Source organism: Streptopelia decaocto, assembly GCF_964273445.1.
Source record: "Streptopelia decaocto genome assembly, chromosome: 9".
Lineage (NCBI taxonomy): Eukaryota > Metazoa > Chordata > Aves > Columbiformes > Columbidae > Streptopelia > Streptopelia decaocto.
In genome coordinates this window covers 14575719-14589134 of record NC_138664.1, presented here as the reverse complement: position 1 = coordinate 14589134, position 13416 = coordinate 14575719, and the positions used below count along the sequence as shown (strand labels likewise).

The 13416-nt window shown below is 39.3% G+C and overlaps 1 protein-coding gene across 6 annotated transcripts in view; it reads right to left on the bottom strand.

The window, feature by feature from the left end:
- LIPC (lipase C, hepatic type) overlaps nucleotides 1-13416 on the bottom strand; it is a 71536-nt gene that overhangs the window by 3377 nt on the left and 54743 nt on the right. For all 6 annotated transcript variants that reach the window (XM_082061462.1, XM_082061463.1, XM_082061464.1 and 3 more), the window contains 6 exons: nucleotides 11536-11715; nucleotides 9028-9145; nucleotides 6829-7062; nucleotides 5242-5484; nucleotides 1735-1855; nucleotides 805-1023 (listed from right to left, as the gene is read on the bottom strand). In XM_082061462.1, coding sequence (XP_081917588.1) covers nucleotides 805-1023; nucleotides 1735-1855; nucleotides 5242-5484; nucleotides 6829-7062; nucleotides 9028-9145; nucleotides 11536-11715 — 1115 coding nt within the window. The remainder of the gene's footprint in view (nucleotides 1-804; nucleotides 1024-1734; nucleotides 1856-5241; nucleotides 5485-6828; nucleotides 7063-9027; nucleotides 9146-11535; nucleotides 11716-13416) is intronic.

The window sequence follows — 13416 nt, the reverse complement described above, 5'->3', positions numbered from 1 at the left end:
GCTTGCACAGTTTATCACTCCAGAAACCTCTTAGACAGCCTGCATGGTGTAGTAATCTGTTATCAGCTATCAGACGCTGGACTGGCTCTTAAATGAATGAGACAAAAAATAAGGGAATTTTATGATAAAACCCTTAACTTCAATGAATAGTCAGATGACTGTCAGTTCTGCATGTGATCTGTCTAATGAGGACTTTCAAGAATGGTGATGCTGAGTTTCTCTGTGAAGTAGGTATTGAAAGTCAAATAATGAAGATTTGGTATGGTTTTTTGTAAGTAGGAGTTTGAATTTTTCATGGCGTTAATGCTCGAGTCAACCTTTATCTTACATACTGTCTTGTTTCTTTGAAATTTCATATGGTCCCTATGGAGTGAGATAATCACATTCTAAAAATGCATAAGAAATTGTCATCAGTTATTGTCATTAACTGTGTAGAAAAAATTGCACAGCAGAACTTGTCAAAATTCTTCCTTGCATCTGTGTGTTAACTCCTTCTCTGTCCTCTATTCCAAGCATCAACAAAATTGTCACCGGAGGCTATTGTGCCTTGAACTCAGATTAGCAGCACTGGTGAGTCAGAACATTTCCCACTAGTCATTTCTGACCTGAGAACAAGGAATTCTTTGTCACTTAAAAATCATGCAGTCTGATCTGAGGGGGAAGGGGGAACGCCGGAAGTTCTACATGGATAAATTCCCCATTGGTGTGAGTGCTGCGACACAGATGCTTGTATTTGAACTAGGATAACCTGTGTACCAAACATCTGTGGGGTTATTACAGAAAAAGTATTTTCATTACACTTACTTTTGCTGTGTTTCCCCTGCCTTCACTCTTATTGTCTTCACTATAAGTCCTGGTCGACGAGTGCCTTTTGTCCATGGTATTATGGTTTGAACTGTGTCCCAGATATTTTCCCAAACAGCAGTTGCTTCCCATTTTAACTTGATCATTATTAGGTCACCAATATCAGTGTCCAGGGTGATGAGAAAAGAGTAGGTTTTATTCCCATTAATACCTTCAACTCTAAAGAAAACAAAACCAGAATAATGTTGCCTTAATTATTATGGATTAAAGTGAAAAACAATTAGTTTCTCATCTCTTTAAAACCAAAGACAGAACTATGCTTCTGTGTCCTTCTTCAAGGGACAACATTACTGTCTCAGCTATACTTCCCTTCAGGTGCAAAAAGTGGTGAAAAATGACAACATGCTAGAAAAGAAGCAGAAGTGGGAGAAGCTTCAACAGCTGGTGAAGCTGTAGTGGTTTCTGACAGCAAAAGGTGTCCTATAATAGTATGTATGTGACATCTTTTGTCTGCTTAAAGCAAAGACTGACCCACACTCTTGCCTTTGCTTTTGTTAATGCCGGGAGTGTCCATCATGAGATGTCCATCATCTTCACCTTAATTAGAGCTGCTTATTTATTTGTGTTATAATTGATTAGACCTTCCCTGGATTAACCATGGCCTGAGCTAAACATAAGTGGACAGGATACTTAATGTTCAGGGAAACTTCCAAGATTACACAGTTTGTTTTACAGAGATTTTTCATGCAAAAATGGTATAAACATTGTAAAAGTTTGACTTTTAGGGACTATGGGTGAAGAGGGGACTAGTTCCAGTTCATCTTCACGTAGCCGTGCTAAACCATTTCACTCATAGCACAACTAAGTATACGATAAGGTATTATAAATTGACACCTTGTTTCTCACTCGGCACATAATATCAATACTCACACTGTGATGGGCAGGTTTTTAGCATCCTCCTTACTCCCTGTCAGAGAGATGGTAAAAGTTGGGTCTATCTGCTTGCCTTGGATTTCATTGATGAAGTGGATCTTGAACTGATAGTGGTAGACTGCAGAAAGGAAGAATTTGCAAAGTGACAAAATGGTCGAAGAAGCAATAGATTTCTCAGGCAAAAAAAATGTTGCCTCTCAGAGCAGGAGCATGATTGATATTCTATTTTATTTTTTAAACAAATTTGTTGCAATTAAAACACCATCCCTTGTTGTTTGTTTGTTTGTTTTCTGGTTGTTGCTGTGCTGTGTAATCCTTTAGGATATGGAGCCCTATTGCTCTACTTAAAAAGATGGAGAAAAAAGTTAACTTGAACTGAGTTCCCTTTGTAGGATAAAACATTCTTCCATGGGGAATATTTTGGCTTTTCTGAAGTTTACTTGTTAGAATTTCTGGCAAGCCCTCTATCTAATCACCAGACAAATCCTTATGACTGGACATGGCCAGAGATGTGTGATACAGACTGAAGACCTTATACAATGTACTCAGGCTTTTTCTCTGAGCTAGAAAATTGCTGTGCAAAAGAGATGACTCACAAACTTTCCTTGACCGCATAATGATACATTGTGCTTAACATGCATCTGTTAACAATGGGACTTTGTCAAGCACATTACTATAAGAAAGATGTCATTAATACCTCGAGGTTTGGTGGGTTTCTAGAACAGTGTTTAGGAACTTCTTTGAACAGAATATTATCAGAATGAAGAATGCCTGAGAAATCATCAGTGTACTGATTATGATCAGGTTGACCTTTAGAAAGTTATGCAAAAAAACCTAGAAACAACATACAGTTAGAGGCCATGTGCACAGATATTGTCAGCTAGATTTGAATGTCCCAAACTCTTCTGTCTGATGATTCCACCAGCCACCATCTTGACAAAACTGATAGATTTGGGTGTTAATTAAGAAAACCCTAAGTAATTTCTATTAACAAAGACCACAGAGTATTTGGAAGAATTAGGAGGTTTGCTTTAATCTTTGCAATGTGGTCAAGTTACACATGGGAAACTCTTCTGGTAAACATTATTGCACACTAGTTTTTGAGTAGAAAGATGCTCTTTTCTCATTTCCTCTCCTTACCCACTTCAGGCTTCACTACAGCTGAGAATGGCTCCACCGTACTGCAAAGGGAGTCATCTTTGGATGTATGTGCACAGATAGATTTTTGTGGTGGTGGTGGTGCAGTTCTGAGTGTTTGCAATGGAAGATATTTGCTAGAAGAGCTGTATCTTTTTGTTGTTTGGTAGTTATTATATGTTAGTGAACAGTGTATTTTCTTTTGAAATGGTGTCACTCAGTAGAAAACAAAATGACTGATTCTTTGCTGGAAACCTGGTGAGGACTAAGTAGGCAGAGAGGCTTGTTTACAGATCACTTTTATTACTAACCTGTCTTTCTCAGAGTTTTTTCTCCATGTAAAAAATGTTCTAGTGTATGTTCTGATGTGGTTCTGATGCTCACTTTAAGGAAAAAGGTGAGCATATTCATATAAAAACTCTGACTCAGCGTCCCGTTACAGCTTTATTATAAATGTTAACTTTGTAACAACTGTATTTTGTTTGAACTGGATTGATGTATACCTGAGAATATAATGCCATTAGCTTGAAAAATGAAATGTCAGATTTCATGAAGACACAGTGGATTGTGAAGCGTAATGCTGAGTTTCTCAAATTTCTTCTCTTTGGGCTTCTCACATGATCGTCAAACATTTTTTTAAGACCGTTACAAAGATGACTTTGTACGTGCCCTCCCACAGTTGCCGCCTTGTTTGGGAACTTTTGTGAAAGGAAACCGTTGTCTAGGGCACTGATATCTGCATATGCACCAATGACCGGATCCAAGCATGAAAATGCAACGTTTCAAATTGAAATCAAAAGCAATAAGACACAGATATTTTACCACAAGCTGGAACTACCTCCATGTCCAGAGAGGAACGCAACACTGGGATCACGTTTCTGTGCCCAGGTGTGCTGGTCGTGGGCAGAGCATCCTCAGAGCAATTTGCTTCCTGATTTGGACAGTGACCTGACTGTATTGCAGTGAAATTGCATCAGGAACTAGACATAGCCTCTTGAATTTTTAAATCTACTTCAAGTAGCTTCCTGGGGCATTTTAGAAAGTGTAATAAGAGATCCAGGAGATTTGGCTGCTCTGAGTATCAGTCAGGGCTGAGCAGCCTCCTCTGGAGTCATCACTGTGTGCTTCACAGCTACTGGAAGACTTCCAAAATTATTTTTAAAGTACCTGAATTTTTTATTTTTTTTTAAACCTATGATATTGCAGTTGAGTACTGGACACTGTAGGAAAACAAGATTTGTAATGCAAGCAGTGTTTTTTAAAAATTTCACCTCAGCACTGAAAAGCCTTGAGTGTCCATGGGTGCACTGCTGACATTTCAAAGTGCTTCCCCAACCCCAATGTCTGGGTTGGGGGACAAGCGGGCTGACCCCCTCCAAGAGGAGGGAGGCACCCCCTTTCTGGCGCTGCTAGGCCAAACGGGCCACCCTGGTGGCAGGGTGAGCTGGTGAGGGACTCCATGGCCTGGGGCTGTGGTGGGGAGCCCGGGGCAGGCAGGGCCTGGCGCTGCCTCAGTGCTGAGGAGAGGGCTGGCTGTGGCACAGCAGGCACCATGTGCTGAGGGGGCCAGAAATCTTTGTAAGAAGTGTGTTCCTGCAATTTGTCCCAGGCAATCCTGCTTGTTCTGGCTTTAAAATGTAGGTAAATCTTTCCACTGGCAGGTAAATGTCTGCTCAAGAGCAGCAGTCTCCTCATGGATGCTCTGACAGCCTACAGCCTGGCCCAGGCTGTTTTGTAATGTAGACAGGCCCGGTTTCCCTGTCAGATTGCTTCTCCTCTCTCTGGTAAAACGTGCAAGAAACCACATCAGTTGTCTCTCCGAGCTTATAAAATTGTTACTTTGTGCTCTCTATAAAGTAATTTAATGGAGATAAAGCTAGAGTACCAGTCACTTTTAGTACTACTGTTCTGCCCTGTAGAAGTCCATGCTATTCTGTTGTCTATCCATTCTTTGAGAAGTAATAATTTATATGTCATCTTGTAGACTAATTGCAGATAACAGTTGGGCAAACTTGGAACAGGAGGTTTTACAGGCTTCCCAGAGCAATTATGCTGCTTTTTTGGCTTGGCTGTGTGCCTGCATGTGTTCTAACAAACTCGCACAGGCCGGTTGCAGGAGAGGTCTCTGAGCAGCTCGGAGGCCCATGGCGAGCGTGCAGCACACGCTTCCCCACGCAAACATTAGGAGTCAGGATCTTGATGAAAGGGCATCAAGATGGCCTACCGGGATGCTCAGTTGTCTCAGCAAATTGGTTATTCCAGTAGGTTTTATGAGGTTTAATAAATGAGTAAACAGGATCGCAAAGCTTAGGCTCATTCTCACATTTTGTGATCAGTCTGGAGACTGTAACATGTATTTCCACAAACCTTTGAAAGGCATATGTGCTCTTGTTTTCAAAAAGAGTCGTCTGCTTTTTGGTAGCCTTTCCTCTCTGATGTTGTAGCCCAGTGTGTTGCAGCGGTTCTTTCTACAGCTGAGGCACATTCCTTTTTCAAAAGTGTTGATGTCGTTGCACCAGTATGCTGTGCTTTGCTTATCATTGTGAAGCAGAGAGTCGATGAACAAATGAACTGACCTCTCGTGGGCACATTTCACAGTTTGAGTGATGCCTGAAAAAATGCGAACAACACAATTTTGCATGCTCGTTTTCCTCTTTACCATTTCAGCTGCAGAGGGTTACAGGAACCAGCTATAAACAAATGTTATTGTTTTCCCCCCAACCCTTTTACTACTAAAACATCCTGACTTTGCCTCAGAAGTCATACATTGTAGCGACTTTACTTTCAGGATCATCCAAAAATAGTTTGGCTGAATCCATATGGTAATAAAATTGAATAATTTGGTACTTAAAGTGCTCTAGCCTGACTGCATAAGACTGTTAAGTATGAACCTTGATTTCATTGTTCTGGCTGTTCTGGTCAATATGGAATACGATATGAGACTATATGCAGTCTTTCAGATCATGCCACATCAAAGACATCATTGTCGTTCTGAGTGGTTGAACACTGTTGTCTCTTGGATGCTTATGTGGTAATGTCATATTTTGTCCCTAATGTTGAATTTTGCTTGCAGCTACTATTGGGGAAAAAGGAGCAAAATATGCTTTAAATACATTAAAAATTATTAAAGACATAGATCTGCTTTTACAAGTATCATTTTCTTAAGTGTCATCAAAGTTATTTTCTTCTGTGTAATTGATATATATCAAGATAGGCTGTTTTCATATGCCTTCACTGATAAGCTTTCTGGCTGAAGCTTGGTTTCACATTTGTCATGAATTATCTGTTAATAAGTAAGACCTATTTTAGGTAGTGTGATGATAGCTGAGAAATATTTTTGCAGTGTAGTGTGCTGGGTGAATAGAACTCTTGGGGGTTTTCAGTGAACAGTTCTGGTTGTCACTGTGTATCAGTACCTTATTTTTCTTCAGTGTGTTGCATTAGTTTCTCTATATGTTGATGTTTAGGTACATTGGAAATAAGCTTCTATATACAAAACCTAGCCTGGAACACTGGCAGTCAGGTCCTAGAGAGTGCATCATCTACACCGCAGAGGGAGAGGTGAGTAGTGCAGCCCTGTGTTTGATTTTATTTGAAATAATTAGTTGCACACTAGATAAATCTGGCTTAATTAGAATAAATTTTCTCATTTCCTCTGCTGCTAAAACAAATACCTTTGAAGTTATTCAGAAGTGCTTGACAGCAGGATGCTCCTGGTGTTGTTTTCAGAAGTGCTAGGCAGCCAAATTCCTTACTGGAGTCAGTAAGAACAGTTTGAACTCAATACATGTAAAAATCAGATAACCAATTTCTAGAAAAGGATTTTCATTGCATATAATGGGAGATAATACTCTGTTAGATATGGTTTAAGACCATAGAGATATGTAAAGTTTCCCAGAGATACTGTCAGTGCAGTTGCAATGCTGCTTCCCATTTTGTGCCATTGGTTCTTACCAGTGATTCCATATTGTGCGATGTGGTTATACACGTGCATGATGTGACAGCCAGGCTGAAAGGTGCCTCCATTGGGATAAAAGTCGAAATGAGCCACGGGCTGTTTGATGCCAACACTGAGACCCATGTGCTGTTTAGTGAATGTATGAATTGCGTCTACAAAGTTTGCATCATCTGGAGATAACCGGTCTGTTGGTGACATTCCTTCAAACAAGGGACCAGCAGGGTCAAGGCCTGGAATAAATGCAAATAATCTGATTGTGATATAGTGCAGATGGGCTGTTCTTTTACTGTTATGAGAAAAGTCTGTGATAAATATTTTAAAACAGGCAGCACTGGTACTTTACAAGGTCTTTCACTGATAGAAATAACACTAGGAACATTTGTCCTGCAGAGGGTACCTGGTTACACCAAAGGTAAAGTAAACACAGGCACTGTAATAAACAGTAACTGCTACATGCACAAGGACACAGGCCCAGAGATAGATGTGTTTGTTATAGACAAACCATGCTCACTACTGCTTTGTCACTTGAGGGATGTTTACTTAATTTTGTTCTTTCGTACTCTAGAGGTCATGCATTTCAGAGGCCCTTTTGAAGACACCAGTCCCACAGCAGGGCTGACTTTTAGCCCACATTTGGGACCTGAAACTTTATAAAGCTTCATGTGTTGCTTGAAAGATCTATATGACTGCTAGATGTTGTTTATAATAATTTTTCAAATTTAAAGTTCTTCAAGGCAAATTTTTATGCTATTCAGAAAAATAATATTCCATGTAGGAAGTCTTGCTGATTTTTAGTTTGCTACATATTTTTCTATAGTGCTCTTTTTGGTTGGGAACTTACTTATAGTAAAGGACTGCCTGCATAGTTTAAATTTGCTTTCAGTTTTGAGGACAAGCTTCTAAGTTTGAGATTCTTCAGTTGGTACTATGGACTAATGCAGTTGCATAGATGTAACTGGACAAGACTAATAACAGAGGCTAGAAGTAGGGATGTCACCCTGAAAGCATATATTCCTTTGATTTTTAAATAGCTTTTATCACTATGAATTTTTAGAGCTTGTTGTTACAAGTCTGAATAATTTTTGCTGAAGAATGCATATAGCTGTTACAATAAATAACGCATTTTAATGTTTTTTAGTTAATCATTATCGATGTTTGTACTAATACAGGTTGAACAAGCAGCATTGATGAACTAAAGTCATTCAGTGTACAACTCAGGTGTAATACCACAACACGTTGTATAAAATCAGCTTCTTGGCAAGCAGGCACTGTCACTAGAGCTGATTATATAAGGGGCTATGGTATGTGGCAATGAATCCAATATCAGAATTGGGACTTCAAACTATAGCCATGCATATTTCCCTCACTCCCAAATCAGATTAAACTGTTTTCTCTGATAACTTACATAGCTGATATAGGTCTTGCGTAAAATGCACTTCTGGTTTGGGTTTGGTGGTTGTTGGGGTTTTTTTTGAGCTGTCACTGTGTATTGGATACAGTACTGTGTACGTTGTATCAATAGCCATATAAATAAATTTTCTCTACACTCATCATTAGTACAGTTACAAAACATTACAAAAGGTTCAAAATGCCACTAGTGAAAACAGTCAAGTGTTATGGTTAACTTTGTTTCCTTTAAGCATCTCTTAGGGATACTCTGATTATATGCTTCTTGTAAAATGTAATCCAGGGCTACAGTTTTTGCCACGACAAATGACTTTAATTCACTGTATGAGTGAGCTATGTACCACAATTGAAAGTTCAAGCAGAGTTAGACAATTTCCTTCATATAATTTTCTTCTTAAAATAAGTTGCTAACAATGAACCGTGTATTTGAATGGCTTTGGGTCAGACAGTGACCAAGATACAAGGTTAGTGGCTAACATTTACTTAAGGTGTTACTGGGAATGGATGCAAGATAAATTAAAGCAACTTGAATCTTTGGTTTATGATTTGTAGTCCGCACATTTGTATATCCTTTATGTCATAATGTGGGCTGAGGTAAGAAAGATCAGAGCTAGAAATACTATGATGTTTCATTTTTAAAAGTGTTTTCATTAAATTTTCTGAAACTTCTAAACTGTGGCAAATATTGCTATTCAACAGCCTAATATTGATCTGACACTGATATGTCAAGCATCGATGGAACTTAAAACAGTTGGCTGTTACATTTATTAAGGTTGTAAGTCTTCTACCTGTAATTCTTCCAATCTTGTTCGTACCACTGATATAACTTCCAGCAAATCCTGAAACATGAGCTCCGAGGCTGTACCCAATTAAATGAGCATTGCTTCTGGAAAATTGAATGGATTCCTGGAATACAGAGGCAGCTTGATTTAGATGCAGAAAATGGGAAAAGTAAGCAGTGAAATACTTACTATGAGCTAGGAATTCTATGAATAACAACACAACAAATTTGTATGGTAATGATGGAGGTCAAATGAGGTACACTGATCATGCACTAAAATTCTTCACTGACTGTTATTCCTTGCCTGCTTTTAATGCAGCAGGAAAATGCCACACACTTGGGCACTGCTACTTACGTGCTGGGCTCAGGAAAAACATCAACACAGATAGCAGGACTTTTGTTGCAAGTGATGCAAATGTGCAATGTGTTTTGTCTGCAGTATTTGACTTTCCTATTTGTAGAAAGTGCCTTGCTTTTTTTTGCTTGAGATACTATTACAAGCTAAATTAGAAGCTGAGGTATCAAAACATTGATCAGACATGCTAAGTGATATGGCAGTGACATTTCTTGGACTGATTTGTACAAAACTGGATATCTGATCTGAAACAAACCTATTGAAGCAGAATTGGCCTCAGGCCCTTCTTTCTATCTAATCAATGCTATCTATAATAGATCTTAAGCATTTCACCTGAGCTGCAAGGCTCAAAGATTTTCCGACATGTAAAGAAAAATGTGGCATGTTTTTCTTGCAGGAAAGGCAAACATCTGGTTCAATTTCATTGTGGATGTTGCCTGTCCCAGTCAAGTGGCTTTGCAGTCTCAATACCTTCCCCTTGTGAAGATAAGGTGAAACTTGGCAACCTTCCTGTGAGAGAGGCAGCTCTTAGAAATCACAAAATCTGACCCATTTTCTTGGGAGGTGTTATTGAGATGGATGTTATTGATATTGCTACTGGTGATGCCTTATTAACTCTTGGACTAAGAGCACTAGATTTACTTTATTTTTATTCTTTATTAAAACGCTGCACAGCACTGCAGTTTTTGTTACATCCATTGAGGATATTTCAAATATCTGCCTGACTCTAAGCAGACAGAAGCACAGTGAATAGTTAGTTATGGGAGTCAGAATGAAGGGGTTTCTAACTGTTCAGCTCAGGAGAAGTGCTTCCCAAGAAGGTTTCGTGCTTGAACACACCCAATTGAATGCTGTGAAATTTTGTGGCATATTTTAATCCTGGAACATATTATGGTACAAGAAAAGCTGCCTACAATGCTGGAGCAAGGACTCATTTATTCAAGCCTCAATTTGTTTGCTGACACTGGAGAAATCCTGGACTGTCTTTATTGTTGACAATGTGGTGTGTCCTCCTGGGAACTGAACAAAGTCTGCAGTTTGATTAATTCAATAATTAAACAGCTTCAAAAATACAACTTAGGGCTCCAGCAGCTTAAACTGCATTTGACCAAGAGCTAAGGTTTCTTGTAATGTCACAATGAAAAACAGTGACTCTGGCTCTTCTGTCCTCTCTCTTGTGCCTGCTGTCCCTAACTGGGCATGGTACCTAACAACTTCTACCCTGCCATTCCTATTGAAAGCAGCTTTAGCACTTCAGTGGTATTTCCTACAAATCTTTCAGCTTTGCAATATATTTCCGTTCCACCTTAGGCCTCACTGTATTTAAATTAATGTATTCAAAAATTCATTGTGCGGTACAGAAGTATAATTACACTTCAAATTATGTAGCTTAAATTAGTACTAAAGATAGAGGAAGTAAGAGTTGTGTAAGGTGCCTGGTTCATATGAATGATTCTCATTCTAGTGTTTGCTTTCTGCCTTTTCTTTAAATAGTGCTGGAGACCAGTGATCCCTTGCAGACTCGTCTGCAGCCTTTTCAATCCAGCCATGGCTGCTGCTTCCTATGTAGCAGGAGGTTTGATGAGTAGTCACTGCCTTAGTGTGGCTTTGTACTCATTATTGCCTCCATGTCATCTGCCTTGTGAGGCATGCCTGTACTCTTAAAAGGTCTCCTTTTACATTCTGGACCTCTAAGCCATTGCTTTAGAATAATACCTGGGTCACAGAGACAAAAATCGGGAAAATGTCATGCTTGAACTCTGCATTAAAAGCAGAAATTAAGCACAGGTAACGTAAGCCCATTTTACTGAACTAACCACTTGCAAATGGTAATGTGTGCCTGCTTTCTAAGTGCGGGACTCTGTCAGATGTTTGCACACATGCTAATTGAAAAGCTAAAGTCACATGAGATTATCTTGCCTCTGAAGATATATAAAAATATTGTAATAAACCAGACCACTTGTTTTTTTCTCATGCATGATGAAAGTTTTATGAAGTCACACAAAAGTTCATGAAAAAAAATATTGCAATGTATTAAATAAACATAGTGATTGAAATGAACAGCATTAGCCAGCATAGTATTTCAGAAAGGTGGTAGAATCCTAAGAACAGGTAAATCGGTCTATTCCAGAGAAAACTGTGTTGATCTGGGGCTCTTACCTCCAGCCATTCCAGGAAGTCTGCGATCTCCTGCCCTATGTAGCGTGTGTTCTGTACAGCAATGGGATAGTGCTGGTGAGCAGATGTGAGCCAGTCTGCAATGATCACGTTCATTTGTTTATGCTGAGATTTGAGAGCTGCTGCCATTTTCCAAATCCAGCTTTCTAAGATCCCATCCACCTGTTTTGTTAAAACACAACAACAAGAAAACCCGGAGTCTCTGGCAAATATTTATTGTGAAAAGCTCAAGGAAACAAAAAATACAACATAAACAAGGAGGGCTTAATGCTGATACTGAGATTTTAAGGGCTTCAGCATTCTTCAGTGCTTAGAATCTTTGGGGTTTGGTAGACCAAAAAAAATATTAATACAAGAACTGTATAATTTATGTCTTGTAATATGAACTCTTATCAGTGAAATAATGTTCCTAAATATTCTCACCCATCCAAAGATAATTGATATTACTGATTAAAAAATAAAACCAGAAACGCCCAGAAAATTTCTGATTTCATGCAAGAGCAGCTATCCCTGTAAATTTTAGCTAAAAGGGATGGAAAGGGCAGGAAGCTGGAGGGCTGCAGACCAGCAGGCATTTACCTTCTTAGAACTTCTGATTAGGGCCATGAAAGTGATCAGAGGGTTGGAACACCTCTCCTGTGAGGAAAGGCTGAGAGAGCTGGGGTTGGTCAGCCTAGAGAAGGCTCCAGGGAGACCTTATAGCAGCCCTCCAGTACTTAAGGGGGACATATAAGAAAGGTGGGCACAGACTTTTTAGTAAGGCCTGTTGTGGTAGGACAAGGAGTTGATGGTTTTAAACTAAAAGGGAGGAGATTCAGGCTGGACATGAGGAAGAAATTTTTGACAATGAGGGTGGTGAGACACTGGCACAGTTTGCCCGGCTCCTTGTGGGAGGGTTGGACTAGATGAGCTTTAAAGGTCCCTTCCAACCCAAACTATTCTATGATTTGATGGACCAGAATTACTATTTAATCTATCAGACTTAATTGTTGCTCTAGCTGCATGTAGTTCCTCTATCAAGAGAACATCTATATCTTTCTGCTGTTTTAACAGAATTTGGGAGTCTCAGTTGTGGGTTTCCGTACTCTAAGACCCCAACACCTCTGCACATTAACTTCATATGAACAATGAACTTCAATACCAGCAGCTGCTGGTACGTGGTTTGTCTTTGAGGAGGGTATAGGTTTTGAACAAATTCTTATTTGGGAGGCATGGCTGAAGTAATCTAGGGCAATATTTCATCCAAAGTCAGCTCTGCCGTTGTTTGTTAATAGAGCTATAAGCTTCAAGGATGTTGTTCAAATTTTCTCTGCATGTTTGCAGATGTGCAAGAAAGGTCCATTTTGCCACCTTCTGTGATGAGATTGGTTCTGTGAGAATCAAAGATCTGTTAAAATGACGTTATTTCTATTCTGCCTTTTATTTCTTTTTCAACTGAGAAGCTGATCAAAAGTCACCCTTAGTGCTTCTGTGCTTTAGAGAAGTGTTTTCATGGTGGATTTTTTTTCTTTTACATTTTAACTGAAAGCAGTTCAGTGATAATCCATTGACATTGAAGGCTTCATTTTCAGCTAAAGGGGCTTATAGAGAAGTGCTCTTTAAAGGTGTATCTGTGAGAAAGATGTGGGGAAATTCTGTGCACTTCTTTTCAGTAAGTCTGTAAATATCTGGCAGTGAACATGTCAGAGAAATGAAGCTGGTATTCAGTCCTCCAGAGGCACAGCACATTAATTCAGCTACTTGTTCGAACTCTACTGGCTTTAAACCAGGGCTGAATCTAATCCTTGGCATGGGACTCTCGTATGAAAAATTGCTTGTAGACTCTCTCTTCAGAATCTCAGTAGGGAATATCAGCTTTGTATT